A 23,998-nucleotide genomic window follows, 5' to 3' on the forward strand; every position below is an offset into this window, starting at 1 on the left:
CAAGGCAGAAGCCTTTCGTTAGTCAGTATCCGTCTTAATATTTCTCTTGATAACTTTTATGAGAATTGTTGGATATGCATTATGATTACTTAGGAATTCCTCTTGTTTAGGCAATGGGTGGGCAATTTTTCTTTAACTTTTCTTATAAGGGTCCCTTAAACGATGAACGCTAGCAAGTAATAATAATAATAATAATAATAATAATAATAATAATAATAATAATAATAATAATAATAGTTTTCTTTTGAATGTCGTGTTTTCTAACTGCAAATAAATTACTTTGTTCCCTTTATTCAAAATCTGTAAGGAAACTGATTGAATTTGAAATATTTATGCATTTAGCCAGAACAAGAAGAGATATTATTATTATTATTATTATTATTATTGTTGTTGTTCTTGTTGTTGTTGTTGTTGTAATAGAATGTACCTTATAACATTCAGGAGAATGACCAGACGTATGAGAGAGAGAGAGAGAGAGGAGAGAGAGAGAGAGAGAGAGAGAGAGAGAGAGAGAGAGAGAGAGAGAGAGAGAGAGAGAGAGAGAGAATTTTTATTTGAGATATCAAGACTGTAGCGGTTAGCGTGTCAATAATAATAATAATAATAATAATAATAATAATAATAATAATAATAATAATAATAATAATAATAATAAGAGAATATGATAAGGTACATTTAAAAAGCGATCGTACGTTTAATTCTAGAAAGATAAAATAAATATGATAAAGAGTTAGAGCGTAAAATTCTGTCTTACGCATACCCTGTACATATGCGTTTTACCCCACGCGAGTGCAATCGACGGTTACTTCAGTAAAAACGAAGACATTATTGAAATGGACGCTAAGGTTAATGCTACTTGAAGCTAGCTTCTAATAAAGGTTATTTTTTATATAAGGAGTTGGAGGATTTATAGATTTCAATAGCAAATAAAGACAACGTAATATAGCCAGTTGTAGTATATTTTATATATATATATATATATATATATATATATATATATATATATAATATATATATATATATATATATATATATATATATATATATATATATATAATGTTCCAATTATGGATACCTTAACGTGCTGGAAGGGTTTGTTTATTGCCATGATCAGCAAAGCTGTACTAGTCAGGGCCACCCGTACTTTGTTGATTTGATGTGAGCGATCAGACGAAAATCTCCCACCATCACCAATCCGCATTGCATAGTGGTGAAAACTGGTCAAACCCCAGACATGAATAAGGACATAACTGAGGCATTCTCCTGTAGTGGACTAAAAAAACTGCCGCATTTGTTCTCTCTCTCTCTCTCTCTCTCTCTCTCTCTCTCTCTCTCTCTCTCTCCTCTCTCTCTCTCTCTCTCTCTCTCTCTCTCTCTCTCTCTCTATATATATATATATATATATATATATATGTGTGTGTGTGTGTGTGTGTGTGTGTGTGTGTGTGTGTGTGTGTGTGTGTGTGAGAACTAGGCCATTTAAAGTAACAAGCGGTAGCTCCTTAGAAAAAAAAACTGGACACGTTTGCTGCCACAGTCATGTTCAGTGAACTGCTGTTTGCACAAGAAGTAAATCTTGAGAAAGGATGAAACCAGTAGTAATTGATGTTGATTTTGTATGACCCCTCACTATTCGGAGAAATTGCAATTTTTAAAAATTAATTGTTGTAATAATGCTGGCGCCATGGCCACACGTGCCTTTTATGAAAAAAAAAAAAAAAAAACCGTGGACATATTGCACCTACAGTACATATGTGTGCAGGTGAAGATAATCGAGGCTACAGCAGCTCAGTAAAGATTTCAAAGGGTCTGTCTGTCCTTTTGATCGGCGACCGACTTTGGCTTAATTAAACTGGTAATAGATCCAGGGAACAGAGCCAGACTAGGATTTACCCAATCCTGTCGCTTTCAGGAGTCCTATATTTTTTTTTTTTCCTCAGAGCTGGTTTTTCTTTCGCTTGCGGTCGCTGATTGATTGGAAATTTACTGGATTATTAGTTTGTTCATCCGAATGTTCATCTCATTTATATAATGTTCATCTCACTTATATAATGTTCATCCGAATGTTCATCTCACTTATATAATGTTCATCCAAATGTTCATCTCATTTATATAATGTTCATCCGAATGTTCATCTCACTTATATAATGTTCATCCGAATGTTCATCTCATTTATATAATAAAGAGCAAGTTTCCGGCTGTACTATATATATATAGATATATGTATTTCTTTCCGGTCACGCTGAGCTATCCCTGTCCCTCGGTTAGGGGGAGAGGAGTGGTCGCACCCTGGTGAGAAAGGATGCGTGTGTGTTCATATACATTTAAATATTCATTTTTCATTTTTGACGGGTCGCGTACACTAGTATAATGATAATAACACCTGGCTAAGAAAATTATATATGAAAAATCTTGTTAACATTCGCTTTCTTTATCTACATATCTAATATTTTTATTATATACGTTGAATTTTCCTGTAGATAAATAGATTAGTTACTATATGGGTTATTATTCAAAATGCATTTTCGTATAGCCTACTGTATACTCATAAAATGGAGAAACATCACACACACACACACACACACACACACACACACACACACATATATATATATATATATATATATATATATATATATATATATATATATATATATATATTATATATATATATATATATTATATATATATATTATATTATATATATATATTATAGTATATATATATATTATATTATATATATATATTATATTATATTATATATATATATATATATATATATATATATATATATATATATATATATATATATATATATATATATATATATATATATACTGAGTTTCCCCTGATACCTGTATCCAGAATGTAGAGACTTTTTGCCCACATAAACACTAGTGACGCCTTTAATGTCAATTTTCCCGTTGCCTACACATACACCGAATAGTCTGGCTTATTCTTTACATATTCTCCTCTGTCCTCACATCTGACAACACTGAGATTACCAAACAGTTCTTTGCTCAAAGGGTTAACTGCTGCATTGTAACCTGTCAGTGGCTACTTTCCCCTTAGTAAGAGTAGAAGAGACTCTTTAGCTATGGTAAGCAGCTCTCTAGGACACTCCAAAATTAAACCATTGCTTTCTAGTCTTGGGTAGTGCCATAGCCTCTTCCATTGTCTTGGAGTAGAGTTCTCTTGCTTGAGGGCTACACTCGGGCACACTATTCTATGTTATTTCTCTTCCTCGTGTTTTTTGAAGTTTTAATAATTGAAACATGAAAGTTTTATTGACTGTGTTACTGTTATTAAAAATTTTTGTTTTAATTGTTTACTTCTTTTTAGTTTATTTATTTCCTTATTTCCCTCAGAGGGCTGTTTTCCCTGTTGGAGCCCTTGGGCTTATAGCATCCTGCTTTTCCTATTAGGGTTGTAGCTTAGCAAGTAATAATAATAATAATAATAATAATAATAATAATAATATTAATAATAATAATTATTATTTTGTTTTTTATTTGTAATTATCGTATGAAACTTAAGTGAAGCAGATTGTCATTTGTTATTTTTCCTTGCAACTTATGTAGTGACATAGTGATAGCAATAATTTGATATTCTGTGAACTTTCAGACATTTGGTTCCTGGGTTTACACGTTGATATCCATACCTCCTTCCCCCCCCCCCGGGTCGTATGTCTTCTCCGGTTTAAACTATGCCAGGAGTAACTGATTTGAAGTCAACCGTCTGATATCACTCTGAACCAGTACCCTTTTTTTTTTTTCTTGATTTCTACCTTTTCTTTGAGTTTTGCATCATACATCGCATGCAAATATTGGTTTTATAGTTACTATCAGTAATTTTACCTATCACATGTTTAAGCAACGTGTTATCGCAACGATATGGTTGTAATGGTATAAACTACAGTCGTGTATCTGAAGGGTCCACTGAATATGGGATGGGTGGATGGGGTGGTGGTGGTAGGGGAGGAGTGACATCTTGACGCATCGAGTTATTGGTTAGCCGTGTACTTCCTCGAGTAAGAAGCGACTTTTAATCTCATTAATGATGGAAGCCCTCGGTCTCTCTTTTGTAAACAGCGATTGGAAGAATTTGGTATTAAAAGGGCAGCAACATGCCCTTAGGCGCGGATAGCGTGTAGCCTTCGTTAGAGCGCCCATGAGAAATAGATGTGTTTTAAACATTACGCCACTTGGGGTCGCACGCTGTGAAAATCTTCCTTCACGCCTTGCAAATGGCCGCCCGGCCTCCTTGCGCTCATTTCACACGTACGACTGAGTGATTGTGGTCTCTAACATTTCTACCCTTCTGATGCGAAGGTACACGGCGTTCTTATACAATTACTGGGATTTTTTCTCCTTATTTTCCTTAGAAGACAGAACTTTCAGATGTTTAGGCAATTAAGCAGCTACTGCGTTTTAATAAGATAGCGAACAACGTGATGTTTTACTTTTCCCTCTTTTCTTTTATCTGACGCGAGAGCAGCATGACGTGTCCATCCGGTTCGACCATCTAGACGCGGTTGTTTCACTTAATAAATGCCGTTTGGTTTGTGTGAATGCATACAGGCATATATATATATATATATATATATATATATATATATATATATATATATATATATATATATATATATATATATATATGTTTGTTCAAAAAGACCCATAAAAGAAACACAGGAAATATGAATAAATCACACTATATTTCGGTCAATAAACATCGACCCTCTTCAGGATGTAAAGTAAAAATGAGGAATACAGTGGAGAGTGACGGTTTATATATTATATATATATATATATATATATATATATATATATATATATATATATATATATATATATATATATATATATATATATATATATATATATATATATATATATGAATTACAAGCCCTTGGGTGAATTAGTTGCGGAAATAAAACGACGACTTGCTTGGCCTAACAGGTTATTATTTTCTTGGCGTGAAAATGGAGAGGCTGCCTGTTTATCGATTCGCTTTGGCCTGCTATTTTATTAAGAGGGAATTGAAAAGCGCCGTCGAGAGCGTTATGTTTGTGCGTGTGTTTCCCGTAACCTTCCTTTACCACCACTCCCCCCCCCCCTCCCCTCCCTTCCCTTCCTCCATCACCATTTCTCTCTCTCTCACTCCGAGTCGCGACGGGTGTGCCTAATGTCACCATCTCGATAATATCAATAATTCTCCTCCATTTTACACTCTCCTCTGCTCTACCGTTGTGTCTAGGTGCTTTACAAAGCTGGCCGCGTCATTGATTACGCATTATATATATATATATATATATATATATATATATATATATATATATATATATATATATATATATATATATATATATATATATATATATATATTGTCGGTCGGAGTTTCCTATATTAAATCTTTATAATTATCTTTCCCGTTGTTTCTTGGTCTGCCACGTTATCCTTCTTGTCTCCCACTGGTTCACTATTAAATGATTCGTGTATAATATTCCCGAATTTCCCCTGCACCTTGTAAAAACTTAACATCGTAATCCGAACTTCGCTAAAGTACATTTGATTATCCTCATTTGGTGTCGTAAGTTGAAACTTGCGTCAGGTGATTGAAACCTTTTGATCGTTAATGAACATTTTTGCATAAACTCTCTTTTTGTGGGTACATGAAACATTGCCTTCATTAAGTGACAGCTATTCGATTTTCCGGAGCAGTTAGAACCAGTTTCGGATGTTGCGGGACCGGTAGGGGGGGGGGGGGGGGAGGTGCCTGTTGGTTGTTGGCTGGTAAAGGACGCTGTAGGACTTGAAGACCCTACAAAGAGAAGAAGTCTTGAATTTTCAATTATTTTCTATATTCTATCTGTATCTTTATTTTTTCTTTCTTATCTTTTAACACTTACAGGTCACTTTGAACCCTTGGCCCAGATAGGGCACTGTTGTACCTAGGGTTCGCTTATGTCTATTGCCTTTGTTGTACTTTTTAAATGTCTTGGGAATATTTTATGTGGATCATACTGCAGGTTTATGGGGAACTGATAAACCTGCAAATTTATAATTGTATTAAAGTATACGGCATACTTTATCGTAGAGAGAGAGAGAGAGAGAGAGAGGAGAGAGAGAGAGAGAGAGAGAGAGAGAGAGAGAGAGAGAGAGAGAGAGAGAGTTGAACTATCTCAGCTATATGTTCTCTTATCTTGATGCGAGGTAAAAGGGGGTAGTGAAGAGCGGGGTAGGGTGGTAATTGTCAGTAAAGGGGGTAGGGGGTACCATGGTAGCAGTGACCCAAGGGTTGTGTATGTGTGTGTGTGTTTGGTGTTACGGGTTGAGGGGTGCCTAAGGGATGCGTGGATCGGGTCCTGGTTGGGGGGAGGAGCGGGGATGGCCGGAGGAGGAGGAGAGGATGGTTGGTTGGTTGGTTGTGGCAGTGACGGGGCCGCCTTCTTCTTCTTCTTCTACTCGGAGTGAAACTGCTGTGTGCTTGTCATGTGTTTTTAAAGTGGCGGTCCTCTTGCTATACTTTTCATGTAAGGATTTTTTTTTTCGAAACGCGATGCTGCTCTCCATGCACTCCGTATCGCGGGGGAACATCATCTCTCTTGGATAATTCGAGCGATGCTGCAGGAGAATGGTTCCTAGTTAGAGAAATGGGTTGATCGAAATAAGCATTTTTATGTAGCTGTGGTAAATGGTAGCAGTGATGGGGTCGTGAGTGTAGGCGGTCGGCACGCTAGCTGCAGATGCTTCATAGCGAGGTTCACGCTACCCCCTCCCCTACGACCTACCCCTCCCCTAGGACCGACCACCCCAAGGCTCCGATGGCCCTGGTGATACCCCCCCTCCTCTCCCCCCACGGCAACCTTCTCCCCGCACATACACCGCAACACACCTACATATGTACACACGCCAGTACCGCTGCGACCCTACCTACAGAGCAACCGGGATTTCTCAACACCATGCAGTTGTTCTGTCAATCTCTCAAACATCATTTTTGTCATTGCGGTTCGGAGTTACTTCGTCTACGAAATTTTCCGCTTGGTTTAACTAATGCCACCCTGGGGAAAAACTTTTAAGAGCAACATGCTCATGTATAGCCTCATTTAGTACAGTTAGTAATTAGCAATTTGGGTAAATGAAATCGCATTTTATTTTTTTTTTTTGCAAAAATTTCGTATCTGAAAAAAATAACCTTAACTGTGTATATCGGGAAAGAACTTAGCGCTCCGAAGAGCGACGTTTTAGCGCGAACAGTAACTTTGCTTTGGTACACGATATAGAAGGGAAGGTGGTCTGACAAAATAGTAATTACATTGTGGTTAATTACAAATGAACTGTCGGGAAATTAGTCATGCAAAGACACTTAGACAATGAGCGACTTGCTGCTACATCAATCTCGTCAATCAAGTGTATTATTATTATTATTATTACTATCCAAGCTACAACCCTAATTGGAAAATCAAGATGCTCTAAGCCCAGGGGCTCCAATAGGGAAAAATAGCCCAGTGAGGAAAGGAAATAAGGAAATAAATAACTGAAGAGAACAAATTAACAATAATAAACATTCGTAGAAACTCCTCAAAAGTTTCAATTGGCCATTTACGGAATGGGTCCGAAAATTGAAAATAAGAAATGATTAAAAAGTAATGGGGAAAGTAATGGGTATGAATGGGTGGGTGGGGGTGTGCGCGGGAGTCCGTGCGTCCAGCGGGGCGGCCCCGTAGCCATTAACCGGAGACAAGGCGCCATGTTGGTCGTGGGCGCGCTCCGGATTATCTCCTAATTTTTGCCACATGTACGGTGCTTGGTTGGGCGTGCGGTCCAATCCGGTTGATATTGTGGAAGTGGAAGGTGTGGTGGTGGTGGTGGGTGGGTGTGGAGACCAGGTGAAGCACGTGTTCAGTGTAAATTAGCCCCTGTGACCTAAACCAAAGGGAAGAGTTTACAGTTTGTGTTTGTTGTGAAATAGAATCGATATGGTTGTTGGCACAAATTCAGTCCTTGAACGATTGACCCCCGCGCTGTGTCATCAAGTCGTATAAACCCTGTCATGTGGGGTGTCGTAGCAAAGCTTGTGAGTCGTACAGTGCCCTGATTATCAAGAAATAAGGCACAAGTGGGCCGCTAGTTAGAAAAACGGCCGTAAGTGAGGTGAAGCAAAGAAAGAGTTCGCCGGCCCGACAAAGGACGCAAAGGAAGGTCGCAAAGGAAGCCAGTTGATAGATCATGTTCCAGAGATTTTTTTTTTTTTAACGCTCCGGAAGTGCATAAATACAAACTTTTTTCGAACTTTGAACCCCTCTAAAATATTAGTGTGCATTTTATGATTTATTTGTGATGGGCAATAAGGGATAGCATTTGGAATGTAAATATTGTGAGTGATAACATTCGATTCTTTCCGCCATTACGAAGTCTGTCATGATACTGTTAATGAGTTTGTTGTGAGTGTGTTTGTGTGTGTGTACACGCCATTGGGGATTTTAAGTGTCTTTCAAGTGAGGAATTAGTGATGAATGTGACACGGGGGATATTGTGAATGAAAAGAATGAATAAATCAGCGAGTCAAATGAAGGAACCAGTGACAAAAAATGTGAGAGAAAATAAGGAAGTGGCTTTGAGAAGAGTCTCAGTTTGTCTTGAAAAGTGATTTTGGGTGACGCTTGCAGGGGAAGGGGGTGGGTACCAGGAATGGGGGGGGAGGTTTATTCGAGGACTGGAGGGAGTGATACTGACGGGACGGGGGGGGGGGGGGGGGATCTCCCAGTGTTGCTCACGGGCAGATCATTACATTTCCGTTTCCTTTTTGGATATAAGTACACTATTTGCTACTTCAGGTGTCCGTTGTTCATTTTGTGTGGTGCTGTGCGTTTTTATTTATCGAGATATGATGTTAAAGTCTATGGAAGCGTAATAATAACGGCTAATACCGTAATGGGGTAATATTATGGGATAATAGGTAATAGGTGTCTATGCGAGTGGTTGGTGGGGGGTAGGGGGAGATGCTCTGGTCAGTCAACCTCGCGCGCTCGCCGTGAGAAGAAGCTTTATGCCGGAGAATCTAGAGCTTTTTTGAGCATTGTGTTTCTTATTTTCCGTGATTATCGGTGAACGTTATCGTAAACGTTACTGCGGAACGTTTTTTGGAATTGTGTGTGGTGGTATGTGCCTTGTGGAATATAGTTTAAGATCGTGTTCTCTCTCGAGCAAGAATTGGCTTAAAGGGGATAAGTGGTTGATATTGGTATAATTTTTCATCACCGGCCGACAACAACGTGAAGGCAAACAATGTTGAGGCCAAACAACAGTGGATATCAACACAAATTGTTGTTTGGATGTGAATTGGTGCAACAATATGGAGCGAGAAGTGCATGTAAAATTTGTTCGTGTTTCTTTTTTTTTTCTACTCGTGTGGAGAAAGTTTGCCTTGTGTGAACTAGGGAAACGGTGTGGGTCATGACTTCACCCAGGGGGGAATATGAGTGGTTCAAGTATTTGTTTTAAAAGATTATTCCTTTCCACAGTGCTGACTGTCTTTAAACGCTGTTTATTGTCCTACTGTTTTAAGAATGATTTAATTGTTAATTTGGTCTCATCATTTATTTCCTTTATTCACTGGGGCTATTTTTCCCTGTTGGAGCCCCTAGGCTTATAGCATCTTGCTATTCCAACTACGATTGTAGCTTGGATAGTAATAGTAATAATAATAATAATGTCGTTTGTTACGTTCTACAAAAGATGTTTTTCATTGTATTGATATCTTTCCGTATTATGATAACTTTTTGGTAAACAACTTTTTAACTGAAGTAAGTACAACCGCGAGGTTTGAACCATAATTTTACGTTTCGTATAAATATGGCCAGCCTAGTTTAGCCTGTGTATGATTTTATCAATAGATTAATATCCTGTCACTGAAATAGGGCTAGAGATTTAACCCTACGGTATGAATTTGCGACAACGCCCGAATAGCTTATGGGAAGTATATTTCGTGAAGAACCTGCTTAATGGTATTTTCAAAGCAATGAATTTGTATAATTGTTAGTTATTCACCTAAGTTAGTATTAGTTAAATATAGGAGTTTAGGTGTAGGCCACCTTTATGGTTAGTACTAAAACACAACTTTCATCATCAATGGTTTTGATGGAAAGTGGTTTGTTGCAGTTCTAAGCAGTAAGAACTGACATTTTTGAGAAGTCAAGGTCAGCTTAGGCAGTCCAAGGTCAGGTATTAACCCACCTACAAATAGTCTAGACTTTACATCAATAGTGTTACCATTCAGTAACGTTGTAGGAGGGTGAGATTATACCATCGTGGAATTATTATCCTAAGTTTTTTTAAGATATCGACTGTAGCAAGTTGTACCATCTGATTTACCTAGTATCAAAACTTTCTGGTTTATTAGTTAAGAAGGTGAGTCAATAGCAAGGTCACAGCCAAAACCATAGTTCTTCATGAATAATTGCAATTAGGCTTTGGTTTTTTATATTTATTTATATAGGACAACCAAGGTCCTCTTATCCAGAGTTATCTTGTTTTTAACCTACTTATTCCATTCACATGTATTTCCTTGTACCCCAACTTGTCTTTGGTTGAGTCTGACTGACTGCACTGTAATATAAATTACTCCTTGTCATAAGTGATAACTTGCTCAGTATTAATTGTTTTTCTTTTCCAAATATGGAATGCTCTCTCTCTCTCTCTCTCTCTCTCTCTCTCTCTCTCTCTCTCTCTCTCTCTCTCTCTCTCTCTCTCTCTCTCTCTCTCTCTCTCTCTCTCTCTCTCATTTCAGATCAATAAAAATTTGTGCTTAAGAATTAAACAAACGTCCTGAAGTTTGATTGAGAGAGTAACCGATTTAATAGATCAGGTGCCATGCATTCGAATGAAATTTTGCTGCTGTCTATGTTGCTCGCATAATTCAGTACTTTTCTAAAAATCAATATTTTCATTGTGCATTCAAATGTCAGTTGTTCTATAACCAATTAAAATGTTTCGGATGTACGTTACATTTTGCAATTCGTGATCAGGGCTAGCATCTGTTTGTTTCTTCCTTGCAATAATGATGTGAGCTGTGTCCTACCTCATTTAGGCCTGTACCTTTCCAAGTGTTTTTGTTTCATTTGAAATATAGTTCATCACAGTAGTGATTCTCTTTGGCAACTTGGTATGTTTATTGCTTTTTTTTTCATACCAGCCAAGCACAACCATAATTCGATGTTTAGAGGTAATGATTAAAATAAATGGCAATAAAATAATGACTGAAATATATTAAGACCAGTATCAATGTTGATGGAATGGTCAAGTCATAACTGAAATTGGAATTGTTCCTCAGAAAAGCAATTACAAGAAGTTTTAACTTCTGAAGTCCTATCGATTCAACTACCAGACTCCCCCAATCAGGTTGTAGGTGTAGTAAACTAATAGAATACTATCTTATTGAGCTTTATGATGAAAGCAGAATGTCAAAATGGACTGCTTGCCCAGCACTACTTACAAGATGGTACAGTTAGGAATGCAAAGTATCGTGAAAAATCTTTTGCCACATGCATCAACTGTGATAGATGTTAATAACCAGATCAGGGATAAGGAATTTAATAAACAAGATGTTGTTCAAGAAATTAAGATGAAAGTCAACAACTGAAGACCAGATACGAAAACAATACTACCTGGCAGAAGGAAAAAAGTTATTGGATAGATTTCCGTAAAAAAAAGGATATAGGTTTTAGTTTAAGCAAAAGCTCACTAGGACAGTACAGTATTTGGATCACCAATGAAGGTTTTTTTTTTTTTTAAGAAGCTGATTTTTAGTAGAGCATTGTATACTTTTCTTTGTGCAGTGCCATATGTCTACCCCTATGCAAGTTAACTTCTATAAGTTATGTAGTACAAATGACAAGTATATCAGGCCGAGTTAGTAAATATAGAGAAATAACCCTAGTTCCAATATCAATATGAAGTCTTCAATGTCTATCTCCATTGTACTTTTTCAGTTGCATTATTATGTAACTTTTTGGTTTAGTTGTCCAGTACTATCAAAAGAATCTTATCAGTTTTGATGCCTAGCAAATATGGTAGAACAGACATTAACTTTGAAACTTTATCCAGCAACACAACACCAAGTGCTTTTTTTCCGCCTACCAGTTGCATCAATGCACTGTAAGCTTTTGTTTTGAAGTTAACCTAATCAAGAGCATTAATTACATTTGCTTTAGACATAATTGTGAATACTGTACTATTATACTCAGTTTAAATACAAAAACTTGAGTGAACTACTCTGCAATACTGTATTGTTACAAATAACTTTGTAGTATATCAATTTCCTTGAGTTGATGATGCTGTTTGAGACTCGTAGAATGTATAGCATTGTAGTACAGTACTGTGTAGGTTTCATTATCTTATTAATGGTTTTGCTACTAAAGAAAGACCCATATGGGTTGTCCTCAAGTGCCATACAGTAAAAAACTTTTGGTATAGGAATGTGGTAAATGACACATCATTCATAATGTTAATTCTTCATTCAATTATTGGTATTCTGAACTTTTCAACTGACCTTTATCTTGTTTTAGTACTTTGTACTGGGTTTTCTCTGTTGGGTGCCATTTTCATCGTTTTTATATGGAGCTTTTGATTTTTATTTGAGTTTTTTCTACGTGTAGGGCCTCTGTTTAAAAGTCTTTAATTTTTTTTTGGGGGGGGCAGAGATATATATATATATATATACTGTATAGCCTATATATACATATACATATTTTTTTTTATATATATATAAATCAGTCCCCACTTCCATTGACACTTTATTTGGTCAGTCTTGACATTCTTCAAATTAACTTTGGTTAATTCTTTGATATAAGCCAGTTTTGGTCAATTACCAAGCAATGCCCGATTGTGATTGTGGATTTCAAAATTTTATATGAATGGGTTTTTTTTATTTAAAGTGATCTGTGAATTTGCAATGTTTTTTATATTTCAATTTGAATAACTTTTTTTTTTTTTTTCCTTTAGTGAAGTGAAACAGTTGATAAAAATCAGGTGATAAGTGCTAATGTTAAATACTGTCTGGTGGTCACCATGTGGTGCTTTGAAAAGAGGCAAATAAAAGTAAACATTGCCCAGTTATTATATACATAAGACTTGTTTACAAGCGAGAAAGGGTTTGTGGTTATGAAATTGAGTGATATTAGCACAAAGGAAAATGCCCTAAGATATTGAAAGCCGTTGAGAGAATAGCAGTAAACGATGGATCTTAGTGTGAGGTAAGAAACTAATTTTTTTTTATCCCTTGTGTTTAGTTATGTATAAAGGAGAAAAGTATTAATGTAGTTTCTCAAGCCAGATATTTGTTCATGTGGTAATACTTCAGTAATTTTGAATGTTTTTGTTGTACTATATAGCCTACCTTATCCCATACCAGCACTTAAAATTAACAAAATCTTCTTTTGCATAACTTAGCCTACCTGTAGGTGATATGAGGTGAGAAATCTCTAACTTTGACTTTATTATTAGTACGTCAGTGTATGTCCATTAAGAAGCAGTTAGTTATACCTGAATGTTTTTGGGAATAAATTGTTGCAAAAACAGTTTGTAGAAGGGAAGAGTCTTGTGTTACTCAAGAATAAAGTATGACACTTGATCATACTAAACAAAGTAATTATTTATTGTTCGTGTGCAGTTCCCAGAAATATTTTGGTTAAACATAAGAATGGCTTGATAATTTTGTCTTCTGTAACTACATTAGGGATAAAATTCCATGTACTGTAGAATTGGTAGTAGTTTGTGTCTGTGTTGTATGGTTACTTAGTTCTGCCATGTGTATTTCTATTATTGGATGTTGTTTTGGGGTATGTCTGGTCACCATTTTTACAGATTATATATATTAAAAGGTTTATAAGAATATCTTGGTTGTAATAAGGTCTTCCCCATATACATAACCCTTATATTGAAAGTAGTTGAACTGTATTGATTGCCTGTACTCATTTCTGGTACAGTAGTCTATTTCTCTATATTTTTGAATATTTAGCATTTTATTCCGTGGGGCATGATTCCATTGTGCTTGGACAAAATTTCTGATGGAGGATTTCTTAGGAATTATGAAGTCAGGGGTTAAATATTTAGTGACAGAATATAGTTGGGTAGTTCACTTGTGATGATACCCAACAGGATTCCATTTGTATCCTTTACTAAGAAAACATTCTCAATTTAAATGAATATCTTTTTAAGGCTAATTTTAAAGAAGGTAATCCAACATAGTAAATTATATCTTAAACAGAAAAAACAAAATGATTTAAAACTAATTCAGACTAGATCACTTGTAAGGAAAAGTAAAGAATTGGCAAGTCTATAGATTGTTTTGTCAAAGCCTCTGTTAAACCCTCAACTCTTGACACTGTGCCTATTGCTACTGTATCGTACTGCATCGTTAGTTTGTGTTGGATTGGGTCATCAATAATTGATGAGGTTGATGTTCTGCTAAGCTACTTGTAGTTACAGTACAAGGTTTTGATTGTAAGAGTTAGATTTGTTAATGAAAATTTTCTGTTCAATTATATGTAAGGAAAGGTTAGCAGTCAGTAGGGTAGGTTAAGTATCCCTTTGGGGAAATATACTGGTAATTAATGCCTTCAAGAGGTGTTTGAATGATTGGAGAAGTTTTGAAGTTGCTTGTAGGCAGGACATATAGAGCGTCTTGCTAATAATACACGAGGAAAGAGTTAGGTTTAGTACAGCCCTGATCACTAAAATCCTGGAAAAAGGATTTAGGTAGGAGATGTTAGTAATTTGTCGTCCATTATTCATATTAATTGAAATTGAGAAGCTAATAACTGCTTAGTGTTAAGGCTCTGTCTGGGTCCTAAGTCAAGAAGTTTGCGCAAATATGAAGAATGTAGGCTGTCAGAAAGTGTATAGTGTAGATTAGTTATACTTTTTTCATGAAATGTCAAATTTTAGCAACCATAGAACACTTAGGAAGGTTGAAAGTAAAGTTTTTATTCATCTGGAATTTTGATGCTAGTGTTGAGAAGACAGTTGATAAATACTGTATGCTAATTTCATAATCAGAACTTGTTATAGGAACCTCTAGAATGCCTCATATTGGAAAGAAAGAATAAAGGAAAATAAGTTTTACAGGTTAACGCCAGTATAACAAAACTTGAAATTTAGAATTCCTGTTTTGTTTAGCATGTTGCTGTTAATTGCTAGTGATGTTCAGATGTAATGATGCATTATTTATTCCTGTAAGAAATGCCCATTTTCCAATGTCTTAATATACAAGAATACGCAGCTATTACCCTGTAGGAGGTCAGTCTGTTAGTGCACCACATGCAGTGCTCTTTAGATTACGGGATTTGAAGGTCTTTGCAGCATTCCTTTGGCTGTTTGCTGCACTTTGTTTATATATGCTTTTACTGTATCTGTTCTTGTTATTCTTTATTAACTTTTATCATAGTGTAGCTCTATACTAGATGCACTTAGTACTGAATTACATCCCTGGGCCTAGTAGTGTACTGTGCTATATAACCCAAATTAAAATTCAATCCACAAAGCTATTGAAGATTATGTAAAACTGCACGTTTTATGCAAGAACAGCCATTTATTGGGGATTCAGTCAAACTTGATACAGTGCACTGGGTCAAAACCAAAATTCATGTTTGTGGCTGATTATTTTTGCAATTTTAAATATATTGTCAGTGACCATACTGCTGCAAAACTATTTTGTGCTTTTATGGCCAAGATACACTACCTAAAGGTCTCAATTAGATTAGTTTGGGGTTTTGGCTGCATTTTTTTTTTTTCCATATACAGCCATAATTTACAGGAATTTTTTTTTTAGTTTTCATTGTTGTATGGCATGGCTTATACTGAACTGTAAAGTAAAAGTAAAATGATACCTCTATAACCTAGCACTTGAAAGCAAAGGTAAGGTACAGGTACTGTAGTCTGAAACAACAGAGGAATCATACCTACCGAGTGCTCGACACTTTACTGGAAGCTAAATTTAAACAGTATCATTTATCAAAACTGCCACTGGAGTTTGCAAAAGCATCTGACAAGAGTTCAATACAGTAGTGTTATTATTTTATATGCAAATTTCCCAGACCGTTTTTTTGAGGGGAGAAAGACTCCAATGGTGGAAGTGTACAAGAAACATCAGTTACGCACATCTTTACTCTGGAATTGTATTTTAGGGGAAATAATGTGCAGTACATGCATGAAAAGAATCACTTTGAAATTTCATGATTGCAGTTCATTGGTCTGACTGAAGAGATAAAGGCAGTATTTTCATGTTAAACTTAATTCTCCTTGATAGATTTCAGTAAATGCAAGTTGTATACTGTATAAGTAATTGCTTTTTATAGTACCGAGTGTCATTACAAGCTAAATACTGTTTAAAATACTATACTGGTTCTGTATATATGCTTGACATGTGTTTTGTATACACTATTGCATGAAAATAATTTCAGTGCATGTTTCAATGTTTAACTTGTCCACATTTTTTTTACATTTAATCCAATATGGTTTAATCTAGTAAATGTAGAGCAGACATTTCCTTAAATTGGCATCCGATTAAAGTGAGTTTGTAGCGTGACAATTGACAATTCATTACTATTGATTCATAAACTGTACAGTATAGGTTTGTAATTATTGCATTTGTTGATGAAACTTTCATCAAACTTTTAAGCAGCATGCTAGTTAGGTTATAGTTGGTGCAGTGCTGTACACTGTAATTGATTCGGCTGTTCAGGTCTCGGGATATTAGTATGTACTTTTGTACGTGTGTACAGTATAGCCCTATGTATACTGTGTAGTAGTTTCTGAACACCCATTAACCCTTTCGGCCCCAAAGGACGTACCGGTACGTTCTTGCAAAACACTGGTATTTACATGTTTTTGATAACTTTATGAGAAACTTCAGGCATTTTCCAAAAGAATGAGACCAACATGATGTCTCTATGACAAAAATTAAGGCTGTTAGAGCAATTTAAAAAAAATATAGCAAAATGTGCTCTAATTACCTTGGGGGTAAAAGGGTTAATGGGTTTCCTTTAAAAAAACTAAGGTAACCAACACAAGAAACCCTATTTAGTTGCACAGTATAACTAAAGAACCACCATATTTGCATCGTAGAAAAATGCTGGCCTTGGTGCAAATGTTAAATTTGCAGATGCAAAGCCACTACCATTGTATATAATGTATACTCTTTCATACTGTGCTTCAAGATAATCTGTTGTCTGTTGAGATATCACCTGTGCCAGGTGTTAGACAAGGTTTCCTGCTTTCATTCTGTAAAGTCAACAGCTATACTACATTCAGTTACGCCTTGTATGATTATTTTCGCAATGTTGTGTGTGGTCAATTCTGGGATGGGTTACTCCTTAGGAACACTAACTGCTGTTTTTTTATGTTCTGTTAAGAAGTTCATTATAGATTCAAACTTACTTAGTGATGCTATCAAATGGTAAGTCTTGTACTTTCATGGTCTATAGAATAGAAGCTTCCTTGGAAATACTCTTTTTAATTGCATTTGACAGTGCCTTTTTTAAGGCTTGATATTTTGGATGCTTTTTGAATAAATATACAGGCTAAGTTCACTTTCATTCCTCTTATAGATGTACGGAAGAGGGAAGCATTCGTCTTGGAAAAGATGCTTACCATTTTTCTGGATTCAAAAGTTTTCATATGGAAGACTTGTCAATTATATGTTGTTCTTTGCCCTAAGCATATCCCTATTCTTCACAATAGTCAGAGCTCTATTTGTGAAGTGGTTGCTATTCATAGATGTTTGTTTTCTATGCTTAGATAACTAATTAGTCCTTGAAATTTCCCTTTCAGGTATATTAAAGGCAAATGAATTATTATTATTGTAGCCTTGTGTATTTGGGAATTCTCGCAAATGGTATGTTTATAGACATCATCTATTATTCAGTGAGGTGACATTACTTCTATCTGTTGGAATGTTGAATTAGCATCTTGGCCTTCCTTAAATCATCTGGCTTGCACTAGTTTAAGAGGTCAAGGAGAGTGGGTCCTCCCTTCGTTTTCGAGGCATCAGATAAGGCTAGTAATGCGGTCTTGGCTTAACTCCATTTCTAGTCTATGGAACAGAGGATAGCTAATTTTCATATTCTTTGCCTCAAGTGTCTGGCAGTATTCAAGGACCTACTCCAGCCCGGACCCTGAATGGTCTCGCAGGTCCCAGCGCCATACAATATAGCCTAAATCCAGGAAATCCAACTCTCAAGTCGGGAGAGGTGTCCTCCCAGACCGGTGTAGAATGGGTAGTTACTAACTTGTTTAAACCTTGACTATGTCATTCCCCATCACAACATTGTCCCTAGGGAGGTTTCCAGACCTTTGGATCCTCCTAATTTGCATCCTCCCAGGATAGATGTGCTCTTTTTTTTAAGCACAGTATTGTATGAATAGAGGCCTATAAACTTTTTAAAACTCCTTAAACAATATTACAGGTTGTCATGGAAGGATATAGGTCTACAGTAAATGGGCACCTGATATTTACTTGGTAGCAACCGAGCTATTAGATTCAATTAATTTTTCTTCCCAAGTCTATGCACCTTAAAAGAATGTAGATGTGGTATTTGAATGTGTCTAGTTGTAGATTTTAATCTATAATTATATATTTATTTTGGTTGGAAAAAAAAAGTTAGTAAAGGCCCTCTTCTCATAGCTCTTGTCAACGCCAAGGTCATACTTGTGTTCTTCACCTCAAAAGCTGTATAAAAGGGGGGGGGGGCTTCATATTCTACTTTGTGAGAGAATTTTACCCTTAAACCAAGTAAAGACCTTTTTTTTTCACCTGTTGGAATAATAATTCTTAGATCCATAAGAACTTTGATATTATACGAATGAACTTCCCATAAGTTGTAAGTGCAGCCAAATGGATTAGCCAAAATTTTAGAAGGGTATCAAATTGTGTGTGTGCTTCCTGCATAAATCAGGTTCTTAGTGACTATTAGAAGCATACTAGCTTAAATGTAAGGGGAATTTGTTAGTTTTCCTCCCGTATCATCACTCAATTTTTGTAGTGATGAATTTCGGGAAATATAGAGGTACCGGTATTGAGTATATAAGCACATTTCCATTATTGTATTTACTTTGTGTTTCTGGCCTGTTCTTTATTATACTATATGACAAAGTCCTAGATACAGGGAAGATTATCATTGCTGTCAGCATTTGAAGTAAACCTTATCTTTGGGGTTTCTCATGCTACTTGAAATAAGAGAAGCACCAAGTCAGTCACTATCCCAAAGTTGTAGCAAGTGTAAACAGTAGAAGACAGGAATTCAAAAGCAATAGCATTGGAGGAATTTAATGAAAAAATCTCTTTATTGATGTTAAGTAGGTTTTAACTATCCCAAGTGAGTTAATGCTTTCCCTCCATTCTAATAAATTGGTTATACCACACGTGAATATAGGATTGTGGAGATACTCTCTAAAATGAAGCATATTGTCATAATGAGATTTATTGCAATACAGTTGTATTAATATGATGCATCACCTCACTTCTCCATGATGTAGTGGCCTCAGACCTAAACTTGAGATGATTATTAACAAACCGAGATGTAAACACAATTTGAATAGTTGAAATCCGGGAAAATTATAAAGTTTGAATTACTGGAGTTTATAAATACAGTACTTCAATTTTCTTTTTTATCTTTAAATATCATTTGCTCAGTTAAGCAAATTACCATCCTTGATTTAGGGCCTCGACCCTTTTTGTTAAGATTATAAGAACATTTGTATCCTCTGCAATGTTCTTGAGTCATATTGTGTTGGTGCAGTAGAATGCCTTTTAGTGTTATTTGAGCCAGATTTGTTTCATACAATAGATTTTTGTAGCTTTTGAGTTGACAGTCCATCAAAATTGTACAATTATCTTAGTACCTCAATACATATTTTTGGAGTTTTCTTCCTAATTTCTATTTTGATTGAGGATTTTTCTAGAGAGGAAGGTCTACATTGAGATAAACTTTTTATGTCCTGTAGGTTGGGCATATGGTGGTTGTTTGTCTAACCTTCCTGTAGGTGTTTGATCCTCTGGTATCTCTACATTCGGAAGTGAATGATGTATGTGCTACTTTTGTATATTGAATATTTTTGTTGGAAACCATATTTATTTTAGTAGTGACCAAGATAAAGGGAATGGGTGTGTACCAGTTTACTTTCTTATTAACAGCAAATGCTGTGAAAGTAGAAATTGCTTGATAAATAAGAAAGAAGCTGTGGCATAGATGCAATTGAAAGGGTTTCCTAGACCTTTGATTAATATTTACGTTTCTTTGGTGGAGAGAGCGTCTTTTGATTGCCTTTAAGATTAAAGTCTTGCACCAGCCACTCGTTGAGATACTACTACTAGAGTGATCTTGGGCCTTTTGACTGACCAGACAATACTACATTAGATCCCTATCTCTGGTTACAGCTCATTTTGTCTTTACCTACACATACACCGTAAAGTCTGGCCTATTCTTTCCACATTTTCCCCTGTCCTCATACCCCAAAATTGAGATTAATAAACAGTTCTTCATTCAAGGGGTTAACTACTGCAATTGTATTATTCAATTGCTATTGTCCTCTTGGTAAGGGTAGAAGAGACTCATTAGCTATGGTAAAAAAGCAGCTCTTCTAGGACACTCCTAAATCAAACCATTGTTCTCTAGCTTTGAGTCTTGGGTAGTGCCTTAGCCTCTGTAACATGGCCTTTAACTGTCTTGGATTAGTTTTCTTGCTCAAGGGTAGACTCGAGCACACTATTCTATCTTATTTCTCTCTTGCTTTTTTCTGAAGTTTTCCTCTTTTATGTATGAAAGATGTAATTTAATGTTAGTACTGTGTAAGAAGTTAAACATGAAAGCGAGACAGGTTGTAGGCAGTTTAGAAAAGAAAAATTAATTAATACCAATCTGTTTTTAGTTCAGGTTAATTTATTAGTTGGGTAACCTTATGGAGAATATTATGTAATTTTTGTTTTATCAAACTTCTTGAAAACTCTGGGATACATGGATAAAATGGTATTTAGTGCACATTTCCTTTTTCCTAACAGTGGTATATATGATTTGGACCATTGCTTCGTTCCAGCAAGTGTGTGTGGTACTTATTCTACTGATCATAAGCATATACATTGTTTTTATTTCTTCCTCCTTTGGAACAGTACCAGAAGAAGGCCTGCTTGCATTTAGTTATAAAGTTTTGGGATGTCTTTTCTGACAAAATTAAAAATTCGAAAATCTATATTGCTTCATTTTTAAAGATATTCATTTAATTTTGTACGTTTAGGTCAATGTTCTTTAATGGGGACTACAAGGAAATTGTATTTTCAAGGCTTTTCTTCTTAATTTTCTATCTTAATACATTAATCGTCAAGTAATTGTATATTGCAGAAATGGTTAGTTTGTGAAAGTGGCTGGGATTAAAACAAATTCTTTAGTTGTACAGTAAATGTGATTAATTTACTTAGGATGATGAAGCAACTTTTGGGGTATTGGTGGGTCGTTAGGGGTAGTCTGGAGCCTGTTTGGTTGTTTAGAATGGATGAAATATTTTAATAAATAAATAATGGAAAACTTTTTAGAAAAAGAATTGTGAAATTTGAATGGGTCTGTATCCCAGTAGGCTTCTGCTCTCAGACATTGGAGTACTAGACTGGTTACAGCATTATTATTACTAGCCAAGCTACAACCCTAGTTGGAAAAGCAGGATGGTGTAAGCCTAAGGGCTCCAACAGGGATAAATAGCTCAGTGAGAAAAGGAAATAAAACTACCTGAGAAGTAATGAATAATTGATGAAAGAGATTTAAAGATCAGTAATAATGTTAAAATCGATCTGTAATATATGAAATATGAAGACTTAGGTCAGCCGGTTCAGCTTGAAACCATTTGCTGCAATGCTGAACTTGGGAACTTCCAATAATTCAACTGCCTGATTGGGAAAGTCATTGCACAGTCTTGTCATAGCTGAAATGAAACTTCATGACTTGAAATTAACTGCCTAACTACTATTACGAGCACGATGGTACTGTCAGGGAAGATCTGAATACATAGGATGACCAGTTATTAAAAATCCTGTGCAACATGTACAAAGAAGTAACTGAATGACGATGCCATAGATTAATATCTAGATCAAGAATAAACCATCGTTATGAATAGACTGCAAGTTCTTAGTCCAACAAATTAAGATGAGATTCATCTGCTGAAGAGCCAATAGGAGAACCATACATTAGACAAAGCAGAATGAAAAAATTAAAACAATTCAAAATAGATTGATTATCAAGTCTTAAAAGACTCTTCTATAAGCTAATTTTATGTGCAATTGAAGAAAGAGAGTGAATGTTTCTCAAAAGTGAATTTGCTATCAAGAATCACACCTAAAGTTTGTAAACATTGTCAATCATTGATGAGACTAACCACCATACCTCACAAGAACGTTATGGAGCTATTAGTATCCTCAATTCCTTGAATTTTATTCTTTATGTCCATTGGACAAATACTAGTTTAAAACACAGTACAGTATCTTAGACTTCTTCACCCTGAAGTATGTTAAAAACATGCAATTTTATTTACAGTATTTACAAGTACATATCCTTGAAAGAATTTTCAGTAAAACTTACTGATGCCCAGGTGCTATAAAATATTAATATTTAAAAGTGTCAAGTCCTTATTCTTTCAACTTATTTTGAATAACAAAAAGTTCCCGATCTTAAAATTTCCATTATCTTGTAAACTATATTTACCCTAGTTTACGTTGGTACAGATAATAAAAAAAGCTAATAGATCCTAGTAGAGTAAGCACAGGTCCTATGTAAATAAATATATCCCTGATACATTTCCGGAAAAATTTAATGACGGCTTAAAGCAGGCTGAGCAAATTTTTTATTCACTGAACCCCATTTGTAACGTAATTTAAATTGGAGCTTTAGAAATCAATAAATGATTAAATGTATATTTTTATTTTGTTCTCTGCATAAGCCAAAACTAATGGTCAAATGATGTAGGTTAAATTATATGGTATTGTACATCATTTTCAAGATGTTTTCTAAATACTCAAGGTACCATTGTCGGTGACATGTTTCAGTTGTATACAGTAACTCAATACTGTTTAGTGATTATTGATTCATATTTTTTCTTAATTTTATATCCTGGTAGTCATATATCAGTAATTTAAAAAAAAATATATTTTTGTAATTATTTTAGCCAATCAATTTTTTAACATACAGCTAATTATCAATATGATCAATTAGGTGGGGGAAAATAAGGAATGCCAAAACACATATCTCATTTTTTCCCCTCATAATGCCACATATTACAAGATATCTTGATAGGGGTAGTACTATGAATGGATAAGCATTTCAGTCTTCTATTATGTATTAATTTTATGTACTTTCACTCTTTTTGCCTTTTAGATTTACTTGTTTCTGCCTTTCTAACTAGGATTGCAGCTGGTCTTTTAACAATAACAAATAAAAAGGATACTGGTACCTTGTTTTAGGAGTTTAATTCGTTCTGGGAGGGAGCTCGTAAACAAACAAATTTTCCCCTTAACAAATAATGGAAACTCGCTCGTTGCATTCCACGTCCATAAGTACACAATACACATAGAGTATACACATTTGTAAAGGTTGTAATGGTAATTATTGAACAATTTATAACTCGGAACTTCAGATACGAAGAAAAAATCATTCACAAGGAAAAGTGGAACTAACGCTGTAAAGGAATTTTGTTTTCATGGAAATTAGATGAAAAGGTTACTACATGGCAACAACCCCTCCTGGTGTCATGGAAAGCCATGAAGGGTGTCTGCCTATTTCTCGTGCTGACATGGAGTACCTCTCGTGTGTTGTAGTTATGGATATTTGGATTGAGGCCACCCTGTTTGTCGAGTGTCCCGTTTTATGCACTGGGAAGAGATATTGCATTAGGGAACAGCCATTGCTTATACAATAATCTCGCTTTATCTTGCACCCATCCGATGGTCTGCCACTGTTTATTTT

The 23,998-nt window shown here is 35.5% G+C and overlaps 1 protein-coding gene across 16 annotated transcripts in view; it reads left to right on the forward strand.

Annotated features, from left to right (window-relative positions):
• The window catches only part of LOC137625917 (transcriptional repressor p66-beta-like), a 517,558-nt gene that overhangs the window by 448,587 nt on the left and 44,973 nt on the right, over positions 1 to 23,998 (forward strand). For 7 of the 16 annotated variants that reach the window (XM_068356905.1, XM_068356916.1, XM_068356914.1 and 4 more), the window contains exons 1-3: positions 9,007 to 9,160; positions 13,002 to 13,252; positions 13,449 to 13,469. The exons of 1 other annotated variant lie outside the window; for it this stretch is intronic. In XM_068356905.1, the coding sequence (XP_068213006.1) occupies positions 13,236 to 13,252; positions 13,449 to 13,469 (38 nt within the window). In that variant the 5' untranslated portion in view covers positions 9,007 to 9,160; positions 13,002 to 13,235. 8 more of the 16 variants (XM_068356911.1, XM_068356906.1, XM_068356907.1 and 5 more) reach the window with 8 other exon arrangements.

The sequence above is a fragment of the Palaemon carinicauda genome, chromosome 33, assembly GCF_036898095.1.
Source record: "Palaemon carinicauda isolate YSFRI2023 chromosome 33, ASM3689809v2, whole genome shotgun sequence".
Classification (NCBI taxonomy): domain Eukaryota; kingdom Metazoa; phylum Arthropoda; class Malacostraca; order Decapoda; family Palaemonidae; genus Palaemon; species Palaemon carinicauda.